At 35.1% G+C, this 23896-nt stretch overlaps 2 protein-coding genes across 8 annotated transcripts in view; one reads left to right on the top strand and one right to left on the bottom strand.

Annotated features, from left to right (window-relative positions):
• The window catches only part of cpped1 (calcineurin-like phosphoesterase domain containing 1), a 72157-nt gene extending 64940 nt beyond the window's left edge, over window positions 1–7217 (bottom strand). For 3 of the 7 annotated variants that reach the window (XR_015503423.1, XM_087274971.1, XM_087274970.1), the window contains exon 1: window positions 7001–7136. Coding sequence is in view for 4 of the 7 variants with exons in the window: in XM_087274971.1 (XP_087131097.1) it covers window positions 7001–7064 (64 nt within the window). In the remaining 3 variants the exon portion in view is untranslated. 7 annotated transcript variants of the gene reach the window in all.
• Window positions 7218–8503: 1286 nt separating this feature from the next.
• The window catches only part of shisa9a (shisa family member 9a), a 67267-nt gene continuing 51874 nt past the window's right edge, over window positions 8504–23896 (top strand). Inside the window, 2 exon segments of the mRNA NM_001013509.1 lie at window positions 8504–9286; window positions 11350–11456. Of these exon segments, the coding sequence (NP_001013527.1) occupies window positions 8775–9286; window positions 11350–11456 (619 nt within the window). The 5' untranslated portion in view covers window positions 8504–8774.

Raw genomic sequence — 23896 nt, 5'->3', positions numbered from 1 at the left:
TATAAAAATAAACTACTTAGGAAAAAAAACTTTTTTTAAATGGTTTATATTTGATGGTTGATTTTATTTATATGACCATTATTTTAATAAAATGGATTTTGTTTGTTTAAAAGCAGATGCTGCATTATTTCATGTGTAATATGGTCCTATATTCCTTAAAGTCAGTTTTCTGAGGGTGAAAAATTTTGGTAAAAATCATCAAAAATGCTGACAGTGGCTGACAACTTAAAAAAAGGAAAAAAAAAGCAGTGCAATTAATTGCAAGCTGTAAGTTATGGCTGCATGATATTGGAAAAATCTGACTGTGCAATATTTTGTTTTTCTGCAATATGCATTGTGATATAATGTATTTACAATTTCACCAAATGATTGAATAGCACTATTTGAAAATTAAGGTCCCATTTTATTTGAAGATTCAATTCTTGATATTAGCAAACAATTAACTATGATGTTCACTTTCTAATTAATGGTTATTAGGGTATTTTAGGCATTGGGAAGGATCAGGGATGTAGAATAAGATCATGCAGAATATGTAGTTTATTAGTAATACCAAGCAACCAATATCTCAATAACATGTATGCTAATCAGCCACTAGTTAATAGTGAGAATTAGTCATTTTGATTAAGTTGATTCTGTGTATGGGGAGTGAATCATGCAAAATATGTAAAAGGCAAATTACAAGCATTTAATAAATGCAATAAAGCAAAAATAACATTGAAATAAGCCGTGCATGCTTTATGGTTTTGTACATGTAAATGTAAAAATTAAATTACAAAGTCTTCATTGTATAAATTCAGTAAAATTGTTCTTGAAAAAAACTTTTTTTTTTTTTTTTGCGCTGAATATTTTAGTCTTTCTCAGGCCTTAAATACATCCAAATTATGAAATTTTAACCCATTGTGGTTAAACTGCATCAACATTGAAGCAGCAATCCCAACTCAACATTGCATATCTATGCAATGTGACTATTGCAGATGCACACATTGCGATACCGATGATCACTTTAACGATATATAGTTATTCATAAAACCGGTTCATAAATATCATTTGTCGGTGAATATGACACAGGTTCTGTTGTATTATTCTGATTCACCTAAACATTTTTTGTAAAGTCTTTAGTTGGGAGTTGGATGACAATGGTTATGCAGTTTTTGATTCACTAAAAGAACTGGTTATTAAGAGTCATTCAGTGGCTAGGTTCATAAAGGACATAGGACTTAGTGTATTTTTTGATTTACTAAAAAAAAAAAAGCACAAGAGTATTTCGAGGAATGCTCTTATTTGACAAGTCAGATGTAATGGCTGTCCAATGTTTTGATTGGCTAAAAGGAGCAGACTATATAAGATAACTGACATTTTTGCTCATAATAGCTATTCACTTGTTGACCATGTAATTCAGTAAGACAACTTGCCCATAAAAGTTTTTCATTTGGCAGCCAAATGGTTTGTTTATGATACACTAAAATGAACCAGCCCATAAAAGGTATTCATTCAGGAAACAGGATAATCTGGTTGTGCTCTAGGTTTCTGCACATCCAGTCCGGACTAACAATCTACAAGTGTCCAGCAGTTGGCGTCGCAAAACCAAGATTATGCAGCACTGACCGATAGGGTATATGCTGAGCTAGTGCTGTTCTTATGCTGATACACTTCCGGTGACCTGTTATTGTGAACTTTTTACCATTTATATGGTTCCTTATACAGCATCGATGTTGTAATGTCATTAAAATACATTCAGTTAAATAAACTTTAGCATTTATTTAGTTGCTCAAGCGTAAAACGAGACAAATAGCAGTTTACTCGCATTATTTTGCATTGGCATTCAATTCGCCGGAAGCGCCTAACCCTGGTTACTGGCAAGTTAAAAGTCCTATTAGCATGCTTCAGCATATACCCCATTACATGCCGTTTGAGCATGTATTTGAAATCGTAACTTTCTGTAGTGCATTTACTTTTTGTTAAAGTCCAGTTGGCGACTTCAGTCATACAGTATGGCTGATCAGTGGTTGTCTTCTTTGACACTTTTAATGGTCATTGATTTTTCTATGTGTGATTTGATTAGACAGGAATTACCGGACATATCACAAATCACTGTATACAAAAAAAATAAAATAAATAAAAAAATCAACATACAAAAGTAGCGACTGCGGCTTAAATGAAAGTAATGCAGTAAAAAAAGCAATACAGCACTAAAAATATACTGGTTTAAAAGAAAATATACATTTTTAAAGAGCCCTTATTATGCACTATATAAGGTCATATTTTGGTGTTGGAGGTCTCTAACAGCTGGCTGATTTGCATGTAAGGTCAAAAAACCCTTTCATTGTCTTTTAATAAGCATTATTTTTACCTAATTATCCCAGCAAATCCTATACAATTTGTTCAGCGATTTATTTGTTACCAAACCCCACCTTTGCGTGATGTTAAAGGAAGAAGCATGCGTTGCATTTTCAACGTGGTTTGGATGCAATACGTGAACCAGCTCAAAGAGATTTAACATAAAAGATCTGTAATAGATAAGTGATTACAAGTCATGCTGAGCAATTACAAATACAACACACAATTAAATACACATTTTGCAAACTACAGACAATGAGGCAACCATATTAATCACACTTACAGCTTGTGTAGGAAGGAGAAACACTTAAAGGGTCTATAGGAAGAGGAAACTGGTCCATATAAACTGTGTAACATTTACTGACAAAGTCCCATTCATTCACAGCCCATTTACACGACAACGTTTCCTATTTTCTTTGAATGGTTGACGTCAAGCGTTGGCAAACTGAATTGTAGATAAGTCGGCACCGCTTCAGGGGCTTCAGTCACTGTAGAAGTTGAAAATTTGTCAACTTTTCAAGCACCAATGGACGGGTTAGCCAATCAGATCTTTATGCAAAATCACAGACAAAATGTATTTGCTGACGTTGCTATGAGCAAGCAACTTGAAAAATGTAGTGAGCTAAGTTATTAGCTACTCTATTTAAATGTAGCTTAACTACACTAAAAGCTAAATTGTAGCAAGCTAATCTAAAAGCTACTAGACAAAAGTAGCTTAGCTACATCGAAGCTATTTTTATAGCAATCAGTTAAATTATTAACTGCAAATAATATGCGGTATTAAACAGAAACAAAATATAGTATATAAAAGCAAAAAATAAAAACCAAATAAAAGCAGGTTACACATTTAAAATACTATAGTAATTTATAGTAAAGGGAAATATTTAGGATTAAGAATTAAATTGTAAATATATACTCTTCATTAATCAATTACACTGCATAATGCTGTATCATTAACTATCACAAATTAATAGTAATTACCATAGTATACTTAAACTTTTAATACAGTAAACTATAGTCTTCTCTCCCTCAGTCATCTTTCTATCAAGTAAATTTAGGTGGCAGTAAAGCACCAAAATGCTTATTGTCGATCAGCGTAAAACAGGAAGAATTCATCATTTCGCTATCATGTTGATTTACTTTCATCGGCAAGACACCGGCCTCAAAGCTCCGTGAATTTTGGTGCCATTACTTATTGATCAGCAATCAGTACATGTAGCTTGTGTGGACGCTACTGCGCTACTTGACAAAAAAAAAAAAAGTTTCACTACAGAAAAGCTATTTAATTTAGAAAGTAGTGACGCTACCACCGCGGTACTGAAAAATGTAGTTAAGCTAGCTGCATTACTACTTGTAGCGCCGCTACTGCCCAACACTGGCTATGACGATCGTATCAGCCCCAACTTCAGAAATGCCCTCCATGCTCCATCAAGCATTGACACTAAAGCCCCATGCGAATCAGATGTAATAGTCTTTGCTGATCCTTCCTTTACCAAATGGTTGACAAATCCCACTTTGTAGGATAGGTTATTCTATTAATCATCAGAAAAATGACAGCAACAAACACAGCAAATCATATACTGTAGTATTGTTGTGAAAATGAACTTTAACTCTTTATTCCCCACAGTTAGATATCTGGTCATCTCTCTATAATAGTAATCTTTGCATCATGATCAATCCCATAATCCCCTGCACTCAGCTAGTGTTAGAAAGATAGGGCGTGTTCACATTTTACCAGATTCTGCACCTCACATTTGGCGAAGCTGCATCCCAAATGGCACACTATACACTATGCACTCATGCACTATGTACTTATGCACTTACACACTCAACAGCATAGTATATGTATGTAGTGTCGTCTCAAATGGCACACTAATGTTTTTTTACTAAGCGGAAATTCCCCTTTTACTATGAGGAAATTTCCCTAATGACGTTTGACGGTTGCCAAATCAGTGAAATAAACGACTTTATCAGTGAAACTAATTATCAAATAATACCTGCCGTGAGTATAACTGCATTCACCACCAGGAGGCGCTACAATCACTCTAGTAGGAGAATTTTGCTTTCACCATCCAAAATAAATAAAGTTATCTAACATGTGCGCCCGATAGCTCCGCCCCTTCCGCTACGTAAGCAAACCTGCGGTCGTTGAGTGTGTGAAGTGTCCATCATTACACACTTCATTTTAGCGGCTGAATGAGTGCATCATCCGGGTATTTAAAGTGCACTTATTATTTTTAGAGTTTTCAGTGTGAACACTCTACTTACACTATTTATACTACAAAATGGCGTAGAACAGTGCATAAGTATGCGATTTGGGGCGCAGCTAATGTGTCATATCGACATCGATACAAGCAAATAAAAGATCCAAACACAAAATGAATCATTTATTAGACTCTGTGTTGACTCTTTCGTTTTAAAAATCAGTTATTTTAAACAAGGTACACTTTCAGATTTAAACATCAGCTGGATGTTTTCGTTGACTTAGAGCTGTGTTACACACTGCATGGAAGGTCATTTTTAAAAACCCATAATAGAAGCTCTTTAAAACATATAAGTAAAATAGTAAAAATTGTAAAAATTATGAAAACTACAAGTAATTTGAGTATTTGTAATTTGTTACTTTACACCGTTGTTAAAGACAAGAACCAATTCATAAAGTCATTCGTTTGGGAGGAGGGGTATACTCATAGCTGTTTGCTTCTGATTTACTAAAAAGATCTTGTTCATGTGAATCATTTGCTTAGTAACTGAACTACAGTTGCCTGTGCTGTTGATTTGACAGCAGTTTTGCAAACCCTTTACTGACAACATGTAGTAAATGTGTCAAACTGCAAAATTTTAAACTGGATTATTTACTGTGTGATTACCTGCTGTGCAATCGCATAACTTTTCATTTTTTTTAAATGAGCAGAGCAACATCTTAATTAGTATTACAATGAAGTTTCAACACAAATCCCAATGGATAGACAATGCTGTTTCAATTCAATCGTATAACATTCTGTCAAGATGAAGTGTTTGCCATACTTCGAGTATCTCTTTGGGATAGCAGAAAACCTGCTTAAAATAAATAAATAATATAAAAACACATGATATCTGACCAACTCAAAAAGCATTTAAAATGTACCATCTGCTGCCTGGAATCTTGTTTGTTGTCTAACTCTTTCATGTACAGTCCCCGGAGACTGGGAACTATTTTCAGGCAACTTTAAACAACATGAATTGAGAGGAGCAGACAAAGCTCCCATGACAGCCGATAAGCACAAGCCTCTTTCAGCAAACATAAATCAGAAGGATATCTCAGATGACTCCCAGAGCTTTCAAATACTGCTAACCTAATCATAAGTCAAGATAAAAGCCTCCTGTGATAAAGCATTAAAATATCAACTCAACTCACAGCATACACTAACAGACACTGCTGTAGGTTTTTCATATTAAAAAAGAGGGGAAAAAAACTGCAGATGTCAACACTGCCAGTGCAAAGCAAAGAATAAGCAAGAAATTAGTCTGCGATGAAGATTTCAGACAGGATTTACATAAACAGTCAAGCAGGGGAACTGCTCAAGGGCACAAAAACACGTGAAAAAAAAAACTGGAAAAACACCATACCAAAGGTTAAAGACTATTTGAAATTGTAAATACTTTTAGTCAGTTTTTTTTTTTTAATAAAAAAACTAAATGAATAATTCCTGTAATGGTGAAAATGCCCCCTTAATGGTGATGATTTTATAAAGCCATATGACCATGAATGTTTATAGATAACATTCTTTTTAATTCTGGTCAAAATGTTTCATTAATGTTAATTTAAAAGGATTAACAAGATAAACAAAACATGTAAATTAATTAAGGGAACCGGTGTTGGGCAGCAAAAATGTGCCATCTAACAGCTTCAGAAAACAATTTAAAGATTAAAAGGCAACCAACGTGAGGACAAAGATTTTTTTTTTTTTGGTTTACAAAACTTAAAGTTAAATAAGTTGTAGATTTCTATGCATGTTAAATAAATATACACTGAACAAACTTATTTAAACTTTCAATTTATGTTTGGCTGACTAGATTTTAAAGTTCTCATAATGAATAAAGTTATCATCATGATAAAAACATGATAGCTCCTAAGCAACCATGTGAGACTGTTTTCTGACAGGACAAAACAAAGAAGCACATTATACTAAATGTACTAATAGGTTGTATATGCAATCAAAATCTAGATTTGTGGTGAAAATACAACCTCGCTTTACTGAAGTGTAGCACCTTTTCTATTATTCTTTTCAGCCTATATTACCAAAACTGCTAGATTGTTGCATTTTGTCTATTATTGTTTATTGTAAATTTCTGATATTGTCTGGTCTCCTGATTTGGCACATTTTACCCCAATCATGTTGTGTTAAGTTGTTTATGTTAGATTAACTTTATTTTGAATTGTAGATGTTTGTCAACGCTCCTCAGAGTAAATGCAAATATCTACAACTCAGTCCAGCTTTGTTATTATGTCTAATCATGTGTCAAAGACTTGTTGCTGGAATTCAGTGACCTACACTGGTAGCTAAAGAGTGTTTATAAAACATAAAAGACCTTAAAGCAGAACGTACTGCCATAATTAAAAGTTTTACAGAAATCTCTAATCTACGTTAAGCTAGCTCAGCTAAGTTAACTGTAACGTTACCTTCTGTAAGCCCCTTATAACTCCGGTCCTTCGCCCTCAGAAAAACGCTTTCGTCGGCTGCCATTGAAACGCGATAGACACAGTAATAAAAAGCGAGGCTTAAACTGGTTATGGACTTTCGTTTCCCTGTTTGGTCACGAAATAAGGGCGTTCTGTGCACTAATACTGACTAAATCGTTAGTTCCTGCTCGTAAATCGATGCGTTTAGTGATGTATTAGCGATGTCTGGGAATGTGCGGACTCCAGAGAACTCAACAGAGTCAGAGAACGACTGTCTGACAAGAAAACAAAATAAATCTAACATCCAAAGCTCAATCTCGAAATATTTTCGGAATTGCAAAATAAATGACAACGACAGTATAAACAAAACAGTGCTTATGATGCTTTTTAATCATAGTATATACTCAGAAGAGTTAAACAACAACAACTAAGAAACTTTAAAGTTCAGAACACAGGTGTAGGCCTTATATATATACTAGCTATTTGATAATATTACTAATAATTGTATTAATGATATTAAAATAATGAAATAGTAATAATAAAATATATAATAATTGCAATAGGCTTCTCATATCTATACTACTTTTAACAATATCTGAATAATATAGGTACAATTAAATTATATTCTATTACATTAGAAATTAACAACAACAACAACAACAACAACATTTATAACAATATACAATAATAATTTATAATATTGCTAATCTCTGCTATCATTTGGTATAGTACTCACATGTTATAGGCTATCTGAATTACTTTATTATAGCAAGCCGTTCTTTTCTGGTAAAATTGGATATTCATCCATTTATTCATTCATTCATTCATTTTCTTTTTGGCTTAGTCCCTTTATTAATCTGGGGTCGCCACAAAGGAATGAACCGCCAAACTATCCAACACATGTTTTATGCCATTCTCAACCCAACACTGGAAAAGGTCAAACCGGATATTTAAAAAAATAGATGCAAAAAATAAAAGTAAAACAAAACATCTACCAGTGACAGAGATTAAAATGTTGTAAACTTGACAAAAAACAACCTTTCAGTTTTTCACACGAGCTTGCCTATAGACGAATAATATTTTTATTGTAAAACGTTTTCTCAAACGGCACAGTAACATGGTCTGGTTTCATCAAGCTTGTTTACAGTCAAGCACAGTGCAGACTCGCAAAGGTGTTGCGTTGCGCAAATAAACTAAAAATCATATAGGCTATGAGCTTTATTTTCTGTATGGTGGTCACTGGTCAAGTTACGCGCAACGACTTGCTTATGATCCTATAATGAGATGTTGCTAATAAATTTAAAGATGAGGAAGGGTAACCTATTCGCTTTCGAGTTGCATGGACCATCTTAAATCAGACTGCAACTTTCACGGCGATTCTTTACTACACGAGCTCTTCTTATCCAATAGCCCTCCCATATCTCCTCCTTCCCTTTACGCACTGTCTCTCCCACTCTCCGCGCGCGCGCTCCACAGTTCTGCCTCTGCTCTCCTGTCATCATCACAAACAAAGACAGCCTTTAGGGTAGTTGCGCAGTGGTTTCACAGATCAACAAAGTACTTGACAATCAGCAGAACAATTGGGATTGAGATCAACACCGGCAGGAGTGGACTTCCCAAACATCTGCGGTCTTAATTTACCTCTTTGAAAATGCAAACCTCCCCGGATGGCTTTGTTCAGTCGTGTGGATTTATGCCCTGCTGTCGGTGGTAGTACAAAGTCAATTCTCAGTCTCACTTTATCCTTTAAGGGAAGCCTCCAGGAGACTACAGGATGAAATGGACAGTTTTGCTGTTAGAATACTTCTTGGTCAAAGTTCTGGTGCTGTTGTACAGCGCGGACGGGGAAGCGCAGCAGCTCGAGGGCTTTATAATGCTCTCTGGGTCCAATGGGTCCCGGGATGAGGAGAGCGTTTCTGAACCTCCACACACCGAGGACAAATGTCGGGGTTACTATGATGTCATGGGACAATGGGACCCGCCGTTCGTTTGCCAAACGGGCAATTATTTATACTGTTGCGGCACTTGTGGCTTCAGATTTTGCTGCGCTTATAAAAACTCTCGTTTGGATCAGAGCACTTGTAAAAATTACGACACACCAGTGTGGTTAACAGGACAGACACCGTATAAGAAAACATTAGACCCGAGACACGATCCAACCAAGGATAAAACAAACTTGATTGTGTATATAATATGTGGAGTAGTGGCAATCATGGCACTGGTTGGGATATTTACCAAACTTGGACTAGAAAAGGCTCACAGACCTCATAGGGAGAGCATGTCTCGGTAAGCAGCTGACATTTTGCTTTGACAGTTCCCATTCTCTATTTGAATTTAAATAAAATGCTTCGGCAACAGTGCTATTTGGTGATGTAGGCGACTTACAAAACAGTAGGCTATAATTTATTGTAAGCGTGTTTGCTAAATTCATGCATCTGAGGTTCAGACTCAAGTTAAAACAACATTCCTAAAATCAGAATCAGTGATGTCATAGAACAACCTTTTTTGTTCCTTAATGAACATTTTAGGAACATGTTCTTTAGGCAATCATTTTCTTTCCTTAGTGTGAAAAACACATTGAGAATCTAAATAACTCATTTACACTGTAAAGAACCTTTACTGGAATAAAAATGATGTTAAAGGTTTTTAGAATGATTGATGCCAACAGAGACACTTTTTTAACAATTAAAACAATTAAATAAAAAATGAGTTAGAAGAGCACACAAAGATGTCATTTAATTGCCATAGTTGCTGTTTTTTAAATGCAAGAATTCCCCAGCATAAGTGGCTGAGAGGGCTGCTTCACACATGGTGCTTTCAAAAACAAGCAGACAACCGACTGGAGCACATCACATGTGCCTCAAAATGCATTTGATTGTAAATATTTTAGTTTGGGATTTAATCTAGATACAACAAAGCAAAGAGAAACATGAAACTCTTTTGGCATGAAACACTAAAAAATGTGTGTAAAAGTGATATATCTGATTCATGTACAGTATGATTGAAAGCAAATGACTATAAACTTTAGGTAAGGTACTCAACAATGACTAAAAATCTCTAACTAAATATTCCTTAAATTTCTTTGGTAAACTTGCTTGGTTAATATTATATCAATATTTAGGCCACAAATAAAATAATGTAAAGAAAACACAATTTGAAACATTAATAATGTTCTATGTTCTTGAATGCATCATGTCTACACACTATCCCAAACAGTTACACTGGAGCATTCAAAAACAGAATAAAATGGACTATAAAATGACTTTCGCCATGTTTTGTGCATGAGTCTTGGCTTTTAAATAAACCTTTTTTAAATTAGAAGATGTTAAAAAACAAGCATGTCATGAGTCATTCTATAGTCCATTTTTTTCTGATTTTGAATCATTCAGTGTAACTGTTTGGGGTGGTGTGTAGACATGATGCATTCAAAAACAACTTAGAGCATTATTTATGTGTTTCAAATTGTGTTTTCTTTCTTTTGTGGACTTAATGGATATAATATTGCATGAAGAGTATAAAGTGGTAAGAGAGGGTAAGCATGGGACGTTAAAAACCCTGCGGAAAATTGATTTACAGTGTTTAGTAGCTTATATGAATTTGCTCTTCCCAACTGCTGGGTCAAAATGTCAAATTATTTAACTCATATTTAGCTCATTGGCTGGGTTTGTGCCTATCTGATGCAAACTTGGGTTGACATAACCCAGCAATATTTAGCAGTGTGGCATTGTAGGCTAAAATTTCCCAGGGTAAAAAAAGAATCACCAGACAAAGAATTTCACCTTCTGTAGCTTTTTAGCCAGAAGCGCTGCTTGTCATAAATTTGTGTTTTCACTGTTGCTCCTATCCTACCCATGCATATTCATGCATAATTAGAGCAAAACAATCCCTTGAATCTTTATTACGGTTTCTAAATTCATGCATTTGTGTTACGCAAGCTCTCGTTTAAAAGGCTTTCTTGAATCACTGATCTCAAGAGATCCACATGAAAACACGGTTAAGTTGCACATGTAAACCGAGAGAGCTGTACAAAATGTTACATGGCATTGCATAACGTCCGGTTGTCAGTTTTTACCCTTTGGTTACTCAGCTCGGATGGCGGAGGTGTAAATCTCTGATATAGTGGGTCAAAACCTCTGATGAGAGCCGCGCAGCCCACAGTGAGCAGGTTTGCTGAAAGAGCAGCTCACAGAAAAACCTGCTCTCTTTGAATCAGCACTACGGACAGCGGCAGCTAAAGAGATGTCAGTCTGCTGACACTGTATCACTCTGTTCAGCTGGGCTCTGATATCTAAACAAAGGCTGGTTACACAATACAACTAAGCTAACGAATATTGCTTGTTCTTCAACAGAGCTGTTGCGAGCGTCATGCAAGGAGCCCGTCAGGGTCAACACGAGGAGGCCATCGGAATGCACACACAGCATTATGACACTGTGCAGGCCAGAGCAAACAACATGCGTAAGTTGACTGTAACCTACTTGCTCTCTTTTCCCACAAGCTCAGCATAAACTGTGCGCTACATTTTTATGAAACAGCCTAAAAGCATGGTTTGTCCTGGCTGGAGTGCCCAATATACCATACCCTCTATGCAAACAATGCACTTGTGTATTGAATTACATGTGTAGTTATAAATGATACATACAGTAAAACTTATTAAATATTTAGTTTTGCTGGTGGTGCAAAACTTTGTTTGTTTTGTGCCACTTTTGAATTCTTAGCATACAGTATGTACTATAGATATAGGTTGTTGAGATGAGAATTCATTTTCACTGTCACACATGTAAAAAATGAAGATAATTAGTTCTGTCGTCATTTTTAATGGAGTAAATGGTAAAACATTTTTTTGTCTTCCTTGGATCTCTTGGTATAAAAAATGCCGAGTCACAAGCATAGTTCAATGAGGTACAGCTCTTATAAATTAAAAAGAAAATCATTAAATCATTAAAAAATACACCAGGCCTAATTTTATTAATAATATTAATGCATTTTATTTAGAGCGTCACGATGACGCAATAGGTAGCACAAATGCCTCACAGCAAGAAGGTTGCTGGTTTGAGCCCCGGCTGGGTCAGTTGACATATCTGTGTGGAGTTTGCATGTACTCCCCATGTTTGCATGGGTTTCCTCTGAGTGCTCTGGTTTTCCCCACTGTTCAAAGACATGCAGCATAGGTGTATTGAATGAGTTAAATTGCCCGTATTGTATGTGTGTGAATGCAAGAGTGTATGGGTGTTTTCCAGTGTTGGGTTGCAGCTGGAAGGGTACCCTCTGCTTAAAACAAATGCTGGATAAGTTGGCGGTTTATCCGCTGTGGTGACCCCTGATTAATAAGGGGACTACGCCAAAAATGAATGAATGAATGAATACATTTTATTTATAATCTGCTTTTTTCAAACCCAAAGCACTTACGAAACAGTAAAAACATCAAAGCACAGTAAAACAATAAAGACACAGAGAAAGAAACAACTAAATAAAAAAGATGTCACAAATCAGCCCAAGGAACCAGCATTCCTAATGTTTGTAGGAAGATTATTCCATAGTTTGGGTGCACTGTAGGACAATGCCCTACCTCTCATGGAGCTGTGTGTAAAATTTACGAGTGACTTTTAGTAAATGCAATTTTCATTTTTCATATGTTGTTTTTTGGTGTGACACCTCTATATATTAAAAATGTCCAACAACAGAATACAATTTTATATTTATAAACTAAAATAGCTCTATATTAAGATTTGAGTGTTGCTGTAAGAGCATCTGTTGCATAAAACCATATATATATATATATATATATATATATATATATATATATATATATATATATATATATATATATATATATATATATATATATATATATATATATATATATATATATATATATATACATAGATCAAAGCATTGTTTTATGAATTGAAAAAAAAGCATTGATATATGATTGATATATGATCTATATATATATGTATGTATATGTATGTGTGTGTATATAAGATAAAACAGATGCTGAAAGCACAAAGCTGTTGTAAAAGAAGCCTATTTCTGGTCACTGCCGTGGGCTGTTGCTGCAGTTGTGTGTTTGCCATTGTTTACCACCAGGAGCAAACCATATGAAATGAATGACTGTCATATATGTTTAAATACTCATTTGTTGCGATTCTGATTAAGTCAACTCAGTAAATATATCAGTGTTGAAATAACACAATATACAGTGAGAATATCAAAGCCCTCCTAAGAGGGATTTATTTTTGTCGCCACTGAGGATATGTGCGAGTAGATGGAGAAATTTCTCTTTCATCTAATTGTATAATGCCACTTTTCCTTTACTGCCATTTGTATGTAGACGTCGCTAGTTTTTGAAGCTGAGATGATTTTAATGCAATTTTCTTCATAAAGAACAAAGGCTGAGCAATAATATATAGACGTTTCTTAGATTTTTTTTCAAAGAGCAATAGAATTGTGGGTTTTGAGCTTTTAGCAGTAACACTGTTCTTGCTAAATTGAACTCTTTTTATGGTTGCATAAAGAATTGAGCTTTACTATATAGAAGCTGAAAGGTCTTTTTGGACTTTTTACTAAATAGAACCATTTTTATACTGTGAAAGAGCCTTTTCATATGAGTCTGAAGCAGTTTTGCTTTATTTTTGTATGTATCTACCTGCTTTGCACCTGCACTGTAGCCTCTGAAATGGTTTTAAATATGAATAAACCCCAACCTTCGTGGAAGCTTTGCATTTCACTGAAGGTTCTGTATAGTTGATAATAGTTTTTTTAGATTATTGGTTTTTGCATTAGGAACAATGTGGTTCTGATAAGACGGCTAAAAAAAGTTCTTCCATGGCATCTATGCAAATTGCTTTTTTGTAACTTTTATCATAAAGAGTGTGGTGTTTTGTTTTTAATTATGGCTTTTTGCATGATATAGACTATTTTTATGATGTGAAAAACCCTTTTCATTTGATTTATTTATTTAATTTATTCACTTGCTCTACACCTGTTATCTCAAATGGTTTTAAATAAGAAATTATTTTTAAGAAAGGGATGGTTCACACCAAGCCAAAAATTCTGTCATCATACACACTGTTCACTTTTTGTAAACATTTATGAGTTTATTTCTTCTGTTGAACTCAAAAAGAATGCTGGAAACCCATGACCTCCATAGTATTTGAGTATTTTGTTCTACAATTAAAATCAATGGTTACAGGTTTTTACTTTTTTTCCCAAATATCTTCCTTAGTGTTCGACAAAATAAAGAAACCTGTTAAGGTTTGGAAGCTCTTTAGGATGAGTAAATAGTGAATAATTAAAACTTTTTGGATAGCTACTATTAATTAACAACATTTACTTAAGTAAAATGTGATATGTTTTAATGCTAAGTTTTTGCGCAGGTAAATTTAACTTTTCAGGTTTTCAAATTTCAAGTTAAAGTAAATTTCATGTATGCTATAAAGTAAAATGTGCTTAATTAAGTTTCTCTTTGAAACCACAGCAAGAAGGTCGCTGGTTTGAGCCTCGGCTGGGTCAGTTGGCATTTCTTTGTGGAGTTTGCATGCTCTTCCCATGTTTGCGTTGGTTTCCTCCGGGTGCTATTTCCGGGTGCTGTGTTTACCCCACAGTCCAAAGACATGCGGTACTGGTGAATTGGGTAGGCTTAATTGTCCATAGTGTATGTGTGTGTATGGATGTTTCCCAGAGATGGGTTGCAGCTGGAAGGGCTTCCGCTGCGCAACAAACATGTGCTGGATAAGTTGGCAGTTCATTCTGCTGTGGCGACCCCGGATTAATAAAGGGACTAAGCTGACAAGTTATGTATATAGGGTGGCACGGCGGCACAGTGTCGCATCACAGCAAGAAGCAATATACATTGTAACAAGAAATTATTTTACTCAAATGAAAATCTACTGTATAATGTTGAAATCCGATAACCAACATATATTTATGACATGGCACGTTATCCTGCTGTACACTGTGGTCATAAAGGGATGGATATGGTCAGCAACGATACTCAGGTAGGCTGTGGCATTGACTTGATGCTCAATTGGTACCAATGGGCCCAAATTTTGCCAGGAAAATATCCACCACAGTATTACACCACCACCACCAGCCTGAACTGTTGATGCAAAGCAGGAGAGATCCATGCTTTCAGGTTGTTGACGCCAAATTCTGATGATGAATGATACGGTAGAATCATCAAAAATAAAAAAAGCTGAGTTGGTTTTACATCACTTAAGTAGGAACAAGTTGATTTGTACATTTTACACTGAAATCACTAATATATGAGGATTGTCAGAAGAACTATCAGCGAAAGAACATTCAAAGAGTTTGGCACACCTCATCTTTACAGATCATGATCATTATTCTTGCTGTACTGCCTTTAAATCCATAAACCCGTGTGTAATTATGTGGACTGCTTTTAACCTCTGACCTCAGCGATTTAATACATGCTCCTCCAGGTTATTCTGTTTGAGCTAATGATTTGACCTGAATTCAGAAGAACTGACAGAGCAGCACTTATAGCCATCATACAGAGGATCTCCTCAACCTAGGTTTTCTGAATTGAGTGGCAGAACATTGTAATTGGAACAGAAAGATTTTTTTAAAGCTTAAAGATACATTAAAGATGTGATTATTTTAATTATGAATTTGAATGCAGATAAGAATAAAGCCTAACACTGATAAAAGTTCAAGTCTTTTGATGTTGAATGAATGCCAGCAGAAGATTATCAATTCTTGCTTTTAGCGTGACCATGAGATTTCTTTCAACATGAGATAACAAAAGACGTGCATATGATAAATGCGGCAATTATTAGCCTGTGTAAAGCTTAGTTGGATTCAGGGTCATCTATAGATCACTATATTACTGATTTATCCTTATGCGTCTGTGGGATGGACATTTACCAACCTAATAATCTATTTCTGTGATAATATTTCAGAACACAAGTCATGCGTTTTCTATCAACTGTTTAGTCAGAAGTTTTTTTATGTTTTATTTATCCACCTGCTTTGCACCTGCACTCTTGCCTCTCAGGTGGTTTTGAATATAAAGAAATTAAAGCTTTCATGCAATCTTTCCACTGCCTTAAGGATGCTTTATTGTGGAAAAATATGTTCTTTACATTATTAAAACTCACATTAAGAAAATCATGTTTCTTTTAGGAACACCTGACTGAAAGGAAACAACATCAGCGTTAGATTGCAGACTGTATTCTCTCTTATAACTCTCTATATATATTTTTTTTAAGATTTAAGGGTATACAAGATGGAAACATTATATCTTGTTGTAGGTTTATTTATTGTCATTTGCAGTGCTGATCGATTGCGTAATAATTGTACTCTGTAAATGAATTTATATCCGGTTATACATTCTAGATTACTCATTATATATTGTTACTTGACTACCTTTGGATTACTTTTAGATTACTTCAACTTGTCTGAATGTAATTAGATGAATGAAATTAGAACAGATTAATCAAATTCTTCATCATAAGCATCGTCAAACAATTTTTGTTTGGTACCATTCATCAGTATCTTTAAAAATACAATCAGTCAACACGAACTGACTTGACTGACATTGGTTAACGTTTTTAATTAATTCTTTGATTCCCCTTAGTGCATGTTTGACAAAGTGCAAAGCAGACATTTTTATGGGTGTCCCTTAAATTATTCCAATTGCCAAGCCAGTTTATTAACAATTAACATCACAATATATAATATTTTTTCATTAAAATATCCTGAAAAACTATTGGAACATTGTTAAATATTTTGCTGACTTTTGTACTTACTATCCCAAATGTTTTAAAGAATGTTAAAATCCTAAAAAAAATGAGCAATTTTAACCAATGACAAAGACCCAGTACACCTTCAATTTCTAGGTTTGATTTTATAGAAAACAGGCAAACACACACACACACACACACACACACACACACACACACACGCACACACACACACACACACACACACACACACACACACACACACACACACACACACACACACACACACACACACACACACACACAGACACACACACACACACACACACACACACAAAACACACATTTTAATTTGTTGTGTGTTGCATTTTGTGGCACCTAGCAGCAATATAACCGAATCCTAAAATGTGTTTAGTATGATAAAAATCACAAATGGAAGAACCTGAAGTGGTGGACTGTGGCATAATAAAAGCTGTTCTGTTTTGTGCTGTGCATGCTTGTCTCTCTTCAGCAATCGCTTCAGCGCTCGGGTTTCACTTTGGCCCAATGCCAATTCTACCCCTTAGCCCTTGCCCTTAGCCCTTGTCCCAATTCTCTTTAGCTTGAAGGCATAGGGCTAAGCGGAAGGGTAGATCGCCCTCGAAGTTGAGTTTATTCATAAACTAATTTCAAGAGGATCACGTGATTATGATTGAACACGACTGGGTCTGCATTACCTATGTATAATCCACCAATCAGGCCATTCCTAACCCACTATAAAGATCCAGTGTTTCTCACTTAAGTCATCTTTGATTTGAAGAATCCCCTTACTTCTCGACCTTTCCCTTCATAGGGCGGCACGGTGGCCCAGTGGTTAGCACTGTTGCCTCACAGCAAGAACGTCACAGGATCTAATCCTTTTACAGGCCGGCTGTCGTTTCAGTGCGTAGTTTGCATGTTCTTCCCGTGCTTGCATGGGTTTTCCCCAGGTTCTCTGGTTTCCTCCCACATTCCAAAAACATGCACTACAAGTTAATTGATCAATCTAAATTTAGCACTACAGTCAATCTCTCATCCCGCAGCATATCTCTTCATAGCAGTCATTTTAGTCTTCAGCTCTTATCAAGGGGGGAGTTGTCGAGATCTACCTAAGCTCAAAGCTCCCCTCTCGCCCTGCAAATGGGAGGGAGCCCAGGGCTCAAGGACCTTTTGAGCTCAGGGCTCTCTCCCGAAACAGCATGCCAAACTTGCTTATAATCAATCATCAGTGTGAACTCTTGAAAAGGAGATTTTTTAGAACCACACTTAAAACCAAGGAGTAAGAAAATGTCCCAGAAAATCCCAGCCACAACGGCAGCATAGCTGCACCCAGAAGTCAGGAGATCCACAAATTAGTATTTATTTGCAATTATTATGAAGTTTTACTTCAAACAAACACATTTTAATACAAGTGTTTCACGGTCATGCTTATTAAAAAAAGGTAAAATAAAAACCGCTAAATTTCGCTATCGGAATACCCTGTCAGAAAAGTCTAGTGGGTGGGAATGACCTTTTTACAGTGTCTGCCATAATGTTAATGTTGTTTTTGGTTTGTTTGCATAGATGAGTATGGCCACTGTGTAAATGCGCAGTACAGTTACGATCTTTTTGATAACATAATATATGCCTTCAGTGATGTCTTGAAGGTAAATACCAAAAAATAACACTACTGGAATAACTACAGCAGTTGTCTGATCTCATATGAAGCATGCGATCGTGATGACATGACATGTGCAGGTGCTGTAGTGGTGTCCTATTTCTTAGGGAAAATTTTTGAAGCCTATCCCCTGCACACTCTGTTTCAAGGGCCAATGAGGAAGGGGAAGGTGTACAAAAATAGAATTGGGATTGAGCTTTTGACATCTGTCAGCCTTTCTCTGTTTCATACTACATGACAATACATTTTGAATAGATTAGCTTATTCCTAAGCACGATTGCAGAAATCCAGTAAATGCAATGAAGTAATAAACTTTAGTAATTCCACACTCAGTCATGGCATAGTCAAATTATGCCTTTGTTGTGAATATGTGACCTATAGTGGCAAAAATTACATGCTGTGCTTTTAAATGAATTAATTAAGCAACTGCACTTGCTTGTGAAGAGTTTACCTCGTCTTTTCAAATAATAGTACAAGCAAACGCATCTAATATAAAAGGCTCATTGGTTTTGAAGGTTTACACACAGCTTTCAGCGTTAGACCAACTGTGGCCTGTCATAGTATTTACATACATTGTAAAATGGCAGGACACCACAATTGCTCAGTGGTTAGCACTGTTGCCTTACAGCAAGAAGGTCACTGATTCGAGTCCTGGCAGGACCAGTTGGCATTTTTTTTGTGGAGTTTGCATGTTCTCCTTGTGTTGGCGTGGGTTTCCTCCGGGTGCTCCAATTTCCCCCACAATCCAAAGACATGTGTTATAGGTGAATTGAATAAACTACATTGGCAGGAGTGGATGAGTGTGTGTGTGAATGAGCGTGTGTGGGTGTTTTCCAATACTGGATTGCGGCTTGAAGGGAATTTGCTGTATAAACATGTGCTGGAATAGTTGGTGGTAGATTCCATTGTGGTGACCTCTGAAATAGAGACTGAGCTGAAGAAAAATGAATGAATGTAAATTGGCATGCATGCATATACTCATATATTACAAATATCACAAACAGTAATAGAAATATGTCACATGAACTCATTATTTGTGTATGTTTGCTCAAATAATTCAAAATATGTTGTCATACGTTTTTAGAATCTATCAGGTTGTTGTTGACCTGTTGTTGATTTGGTTACCTCTATTGTCCTCATTTACTGTATAAGTCACTTTAGAAATGGATCTGCCATATGATTTAATGTATATGTAATCTACATGTTATCCACAAAATAGTAACTGAAATGTAATTTTAAGATGCAATATAATCTTATTACTTTTTTAAATTTGATTAAATCCTTAATTTGGATTATTTCATTAGATGCCAAAAAAGTGATTAGATGATATTGCATTTAAAAATGTACTCAGATACTACCCAGCGCTGTTTGTTTGAACTTTCAGTAAAATCATTTTTCTGCCATTCTCATCTGTTCATACTCCTTCTCTGTGAAGCCGACAATCCAGATGCTCACCCACCGTGTGCTGAATGATCCCATCAAAGAGGTCTAGTTACCTCACTGAAAGTGCAGAATTACTAGACCCTTTTTCTGCAATGATCCTGGATTCGGGAAGACACAGTACTGTGCTCCATTACCATCACAGCTTGGCATTACGAGAGTACCCGTGGCTTTAAGAAGAAAGAGAAGGAAATAACTATTGAATACAGAATGTTGGTAATTCTTTTTTTTTTTTCGCTATGAAATAATCAAGACTTAAGCCCAGTGTGATTTCCATCATTGTACAGTACAGGATGTTAAATTCAGCATGTCAGTGACCTGAATTGAAGAACAAAAGCAGTTCCTCCCACAGTGCATCGAGCAACTGAACCTTGCAGATGAAGTGGAGCTTTTTCAGTGCCACAGCTCAAACTAATTACCTTAATGGGGTTTCCCAAAAGAAACAGCAGAAATCTATTACGTTGTATTTGTTCTGAGCTGTGCGCCAATGCAAACATCCGAAACGAAGGGCTGCTTACAAGTATGCAGGTGCAGATGACACATCTGTTTGTTCTGTATATGGACCTTACCTTTTCTGTATAAAACTCATCCGCTTGTTAAGACTGAAGTCATGCATCACCGTTTTTTGGTCCAGATGCTCACTGATATGATATGAAAAGTGAACAACATATGGTAATAATAAACGCATATAGTACATTAAAATTCATGATTGTAATGTTTATATCTTAAACACTAAAAACTGAACTACACTGTTCCAGTTACTATGACCATTTATGTGAAGCTGCTTTGACCCAATATACATTGTAAAAGCGCTATACAAATAAAGCTGAATTGAATTGAATTGAATTGAATGTTTATATCCATACCTAATCTCAGATGGTCAGATTCCATTTTTATTAATTCTTAAAACATTGGTGTTTAGGATGCACACTGTAAAAAATTTATCAAATAAGTCTATATCTAACACATTTTTTTTTGTTGTTTTAACTTATTTCAATCAGATTTCACCTAAATTCCAAAGATTGGACATTGTAAAAATGGCTGTGATAAAAAAAAAAAAAAAACATTTTACGATAACAACTGTAAAATGCTAGATATTAGGGAAACTGTACAGGTTACAAATTGCACTGTAGCGTTTTTACTGTAAAAATATGTAACCTGTACAGTTACCTTATTATATTCACCGTATTCTCCGCATACGAGCAGGCGCAGCCATTTGAAACTATATGGCTCGAGACTTCTGGTCTCATTCACTTCCATTCCTTTTTAGACATTAAAAACAGTTCGTTCTCTTGCTTAATGTTGCAAACTATTATTTTCCTATTATATTATTCTGCTTTGTCTGTATAATCATGCAAACACTTGTTTGTAGAGCAAGTAGTTTGACCATTTTCTGCAGATTATTATTCCAAGTAATTTCTCCTATAGGCAGCTGAATCTGAAGTACTAAAACAATCGCAAAAACAACCGCACTTACACATTGAAGAATAAGGTCAATACAGTTAATAACTTTAAATAGATTTTCCCAGAATTCCCTGCATGACAAAGTCAAAAACTCATGGCGCAAAAGCATTTGGGGCATTGCTATTTTATGGATGGAAAAATGTGCTCTGCGTCCTGGCGAATGGTCTAACAGGGTTGTGCTCATTCTCTTAATGAATTATGGATGTGTTTTGAGCATAACATGCATTAAACAAATCAGAGTTGATTTTAAGATTCAGTTGCGTCCCATCATGCCGCATTCCCTTTTTACATGGTGGACTTTGTAAGTAGAAAAACTGAGTGCTTTACTAGCGAGAAAACATTTAACAGACCATCTGCAGCACGAGGATAAAGAACGGGCCTTTCCATTCGGCCTCTTTACTTTCTCTTTCTCTTTACTTTTACTCTTTACTTTACTCCATTTGTCGATAAGGAAGTCATTAATTAGCCTACATGTTTAATTTAGTTTGTTAAGCGTAAAGATTTGTTTCAAAACTATTTCTAAATTCAGTTCTAATTTCCAGCAAAGGAATAAATGAACAATATTAACAAAGTGTGGTCAAAAGAGTTTTATCCAAACACACTTCCTATTCCTATACACCCAAATGGTGATGCATACATCTCCAAATCCTGACAGGTGGTCAAATCTAAACTTGTTTTTATTAAAACAAATATAAATATGCATATAATAAAGAATGTTACTCATAATATTGACATTATACAAATGCAAATTGTGATGAATGAACTGAAAAAAGGCATGGTGGCATGAAGAAGGCATGGAGGCAGTGGTTTTTATATTTATGTTGAAAATAATAATTTTGGTAACATTTTAATCCTTTATTTATTTTTTCATATGTAAAGATATGTGTGTATTTGCTGTATATACTGTGTGTATTAAGCAATGTGTACGTGTTTGGACCCGCATAGGAACATAACTAGCGTGCTCTGCGCTGGATTTTAGACCAGCTTATAGTTGGTCAATAGCGCTGTCTATTTCAGTTCCTCAAAATACCAAAGCACTAACAATGCGATTTAACATATCTCTATTTTGGACCAGCACGCCTATGAGTCCACAAAGTGGCACAAATGGATTGGCTATTTAAACAATGTGATGCAAAATGTGAAAATTACTATTACTTCTGATGAGTAGAGACTTGGACCCAGAAACAATTTTCCATATGTCACAACTTAACAAGCACATAATTTGATACAAAACCCCAAAAAGCGGAGAGAGCAGAATGGATTTGTGCTTACATATTACATTCTTCATCCGTATGATTATTCTTCCTGCTGGCACTGCTTGCAATAAGTCAATTTACATCGAATTGTCCTTCTTCAAGCATGTCTTTCTGCTGAGATCTCTCATTACAGAAATCTGGTTTGATATAGACACACGTTAATATTTAAGCCATCAAATAGATGTCTAACTTTCAACTTTACTCTTGCTCCATTTTCATAAAAGCCAAAGACTGAAATGTTAAAAAATGACTTCTCTGTTGTGACAGGGCGAGTTGATTTATCATCAAATGATATGTGAGCTCTTTGAAATGCTATTATTAAATATTGTTATGTGCTAATGTAATTTTATGCCCTTTAAAAATGCTGACATATATTTTGTTATCAAAACTTTATCAAAGCTTTTGACATAGTTATAGCCATGCTTGGCACCATTAAAAGTGCTAACAAAACACAACAAAAAGTAATATTCTAAAAGGTATTTTCAAAACATCTAAACATTTTTTATATTTCCTTCATTTTTAAACAATAGCAGTAATTATTTCATTTCATACGTTCATATTTGAATGTTTAAATCATTAAATGTAATCTTGTAATTGTTAATCAAATGAATCTTAGTAAGTTGTTATGCTGAATTACATATTTAACAGTGGTAAACTTGGATCATAATCATTATTTTTATTTGCTTCAAAAATGATATTTTAATAAAAAGAAATGAAAAATTAAAGATATACTACAATTTTATTTCTTTGATTTATTAAATCCCCTTTGCCTCTTGAAAACAAAAAAATGTGAAACAAATGAAAAAGGCCTGTAAAATGATTTCCAAGGACACTGCTAAGAATTAAATTGGTAGTAAAAAATGCTTAAAATGGTGCTATAAAGTTATTAAATAATCATAATTTAAGTGAGGTGCAGGACTAAATCTTAAGTGTTATATATTTTGGATTTTGGATGACAACATAGGCATAGACCAATCACTCAATAGATTTCCTTATTTAAGGAAATTCTTAAAAAGGTCCCACTTTATATTAGGTGGCCTTAACTAATATGTATTTACACAGGAATTAATAGTTTGTTACAATGTACTTATTGTGTAAATACATGTATTTATTGTGTACTTATGCTTGCTTTAAAACCTTTATGTAATTACATCTGTAATTAACTTCAGTAATTGCATTTGTAAATACACTGCCGACCATTCCCTATACCTTAACCCTCCCTTAAACCTACCCACACCACCAAACCTGTCCATAACCCAACCCCTATCCCAACTCAAGAGCACCACAAGTGTTCTCAAATACATTATGAACACAGTGAGTACATTGTATTTATTTTTGGATGCAAGTACATAGTTT

The sequence above is a fragment of the Danio rerio genome, chromosome 12, assembly GCF_052040795.2.
Source record: "Danio rerio strain M-AB ecotype USA chromosome 12, GRCz13ab, whole genome shotgun sequence".
Taxonomy (NCBI): domain Eukaryota; kingdom Metazoa; phylum Chordata; class Actinopteri; order Cypriniformes; family Danionidae; genus Danio; species Danio rerio.
The sequence above is the reverse complement of the archived record's forward strand: the minus strand, read 5'-3'. Positions and strand labels throughout refer to the sequence as shown.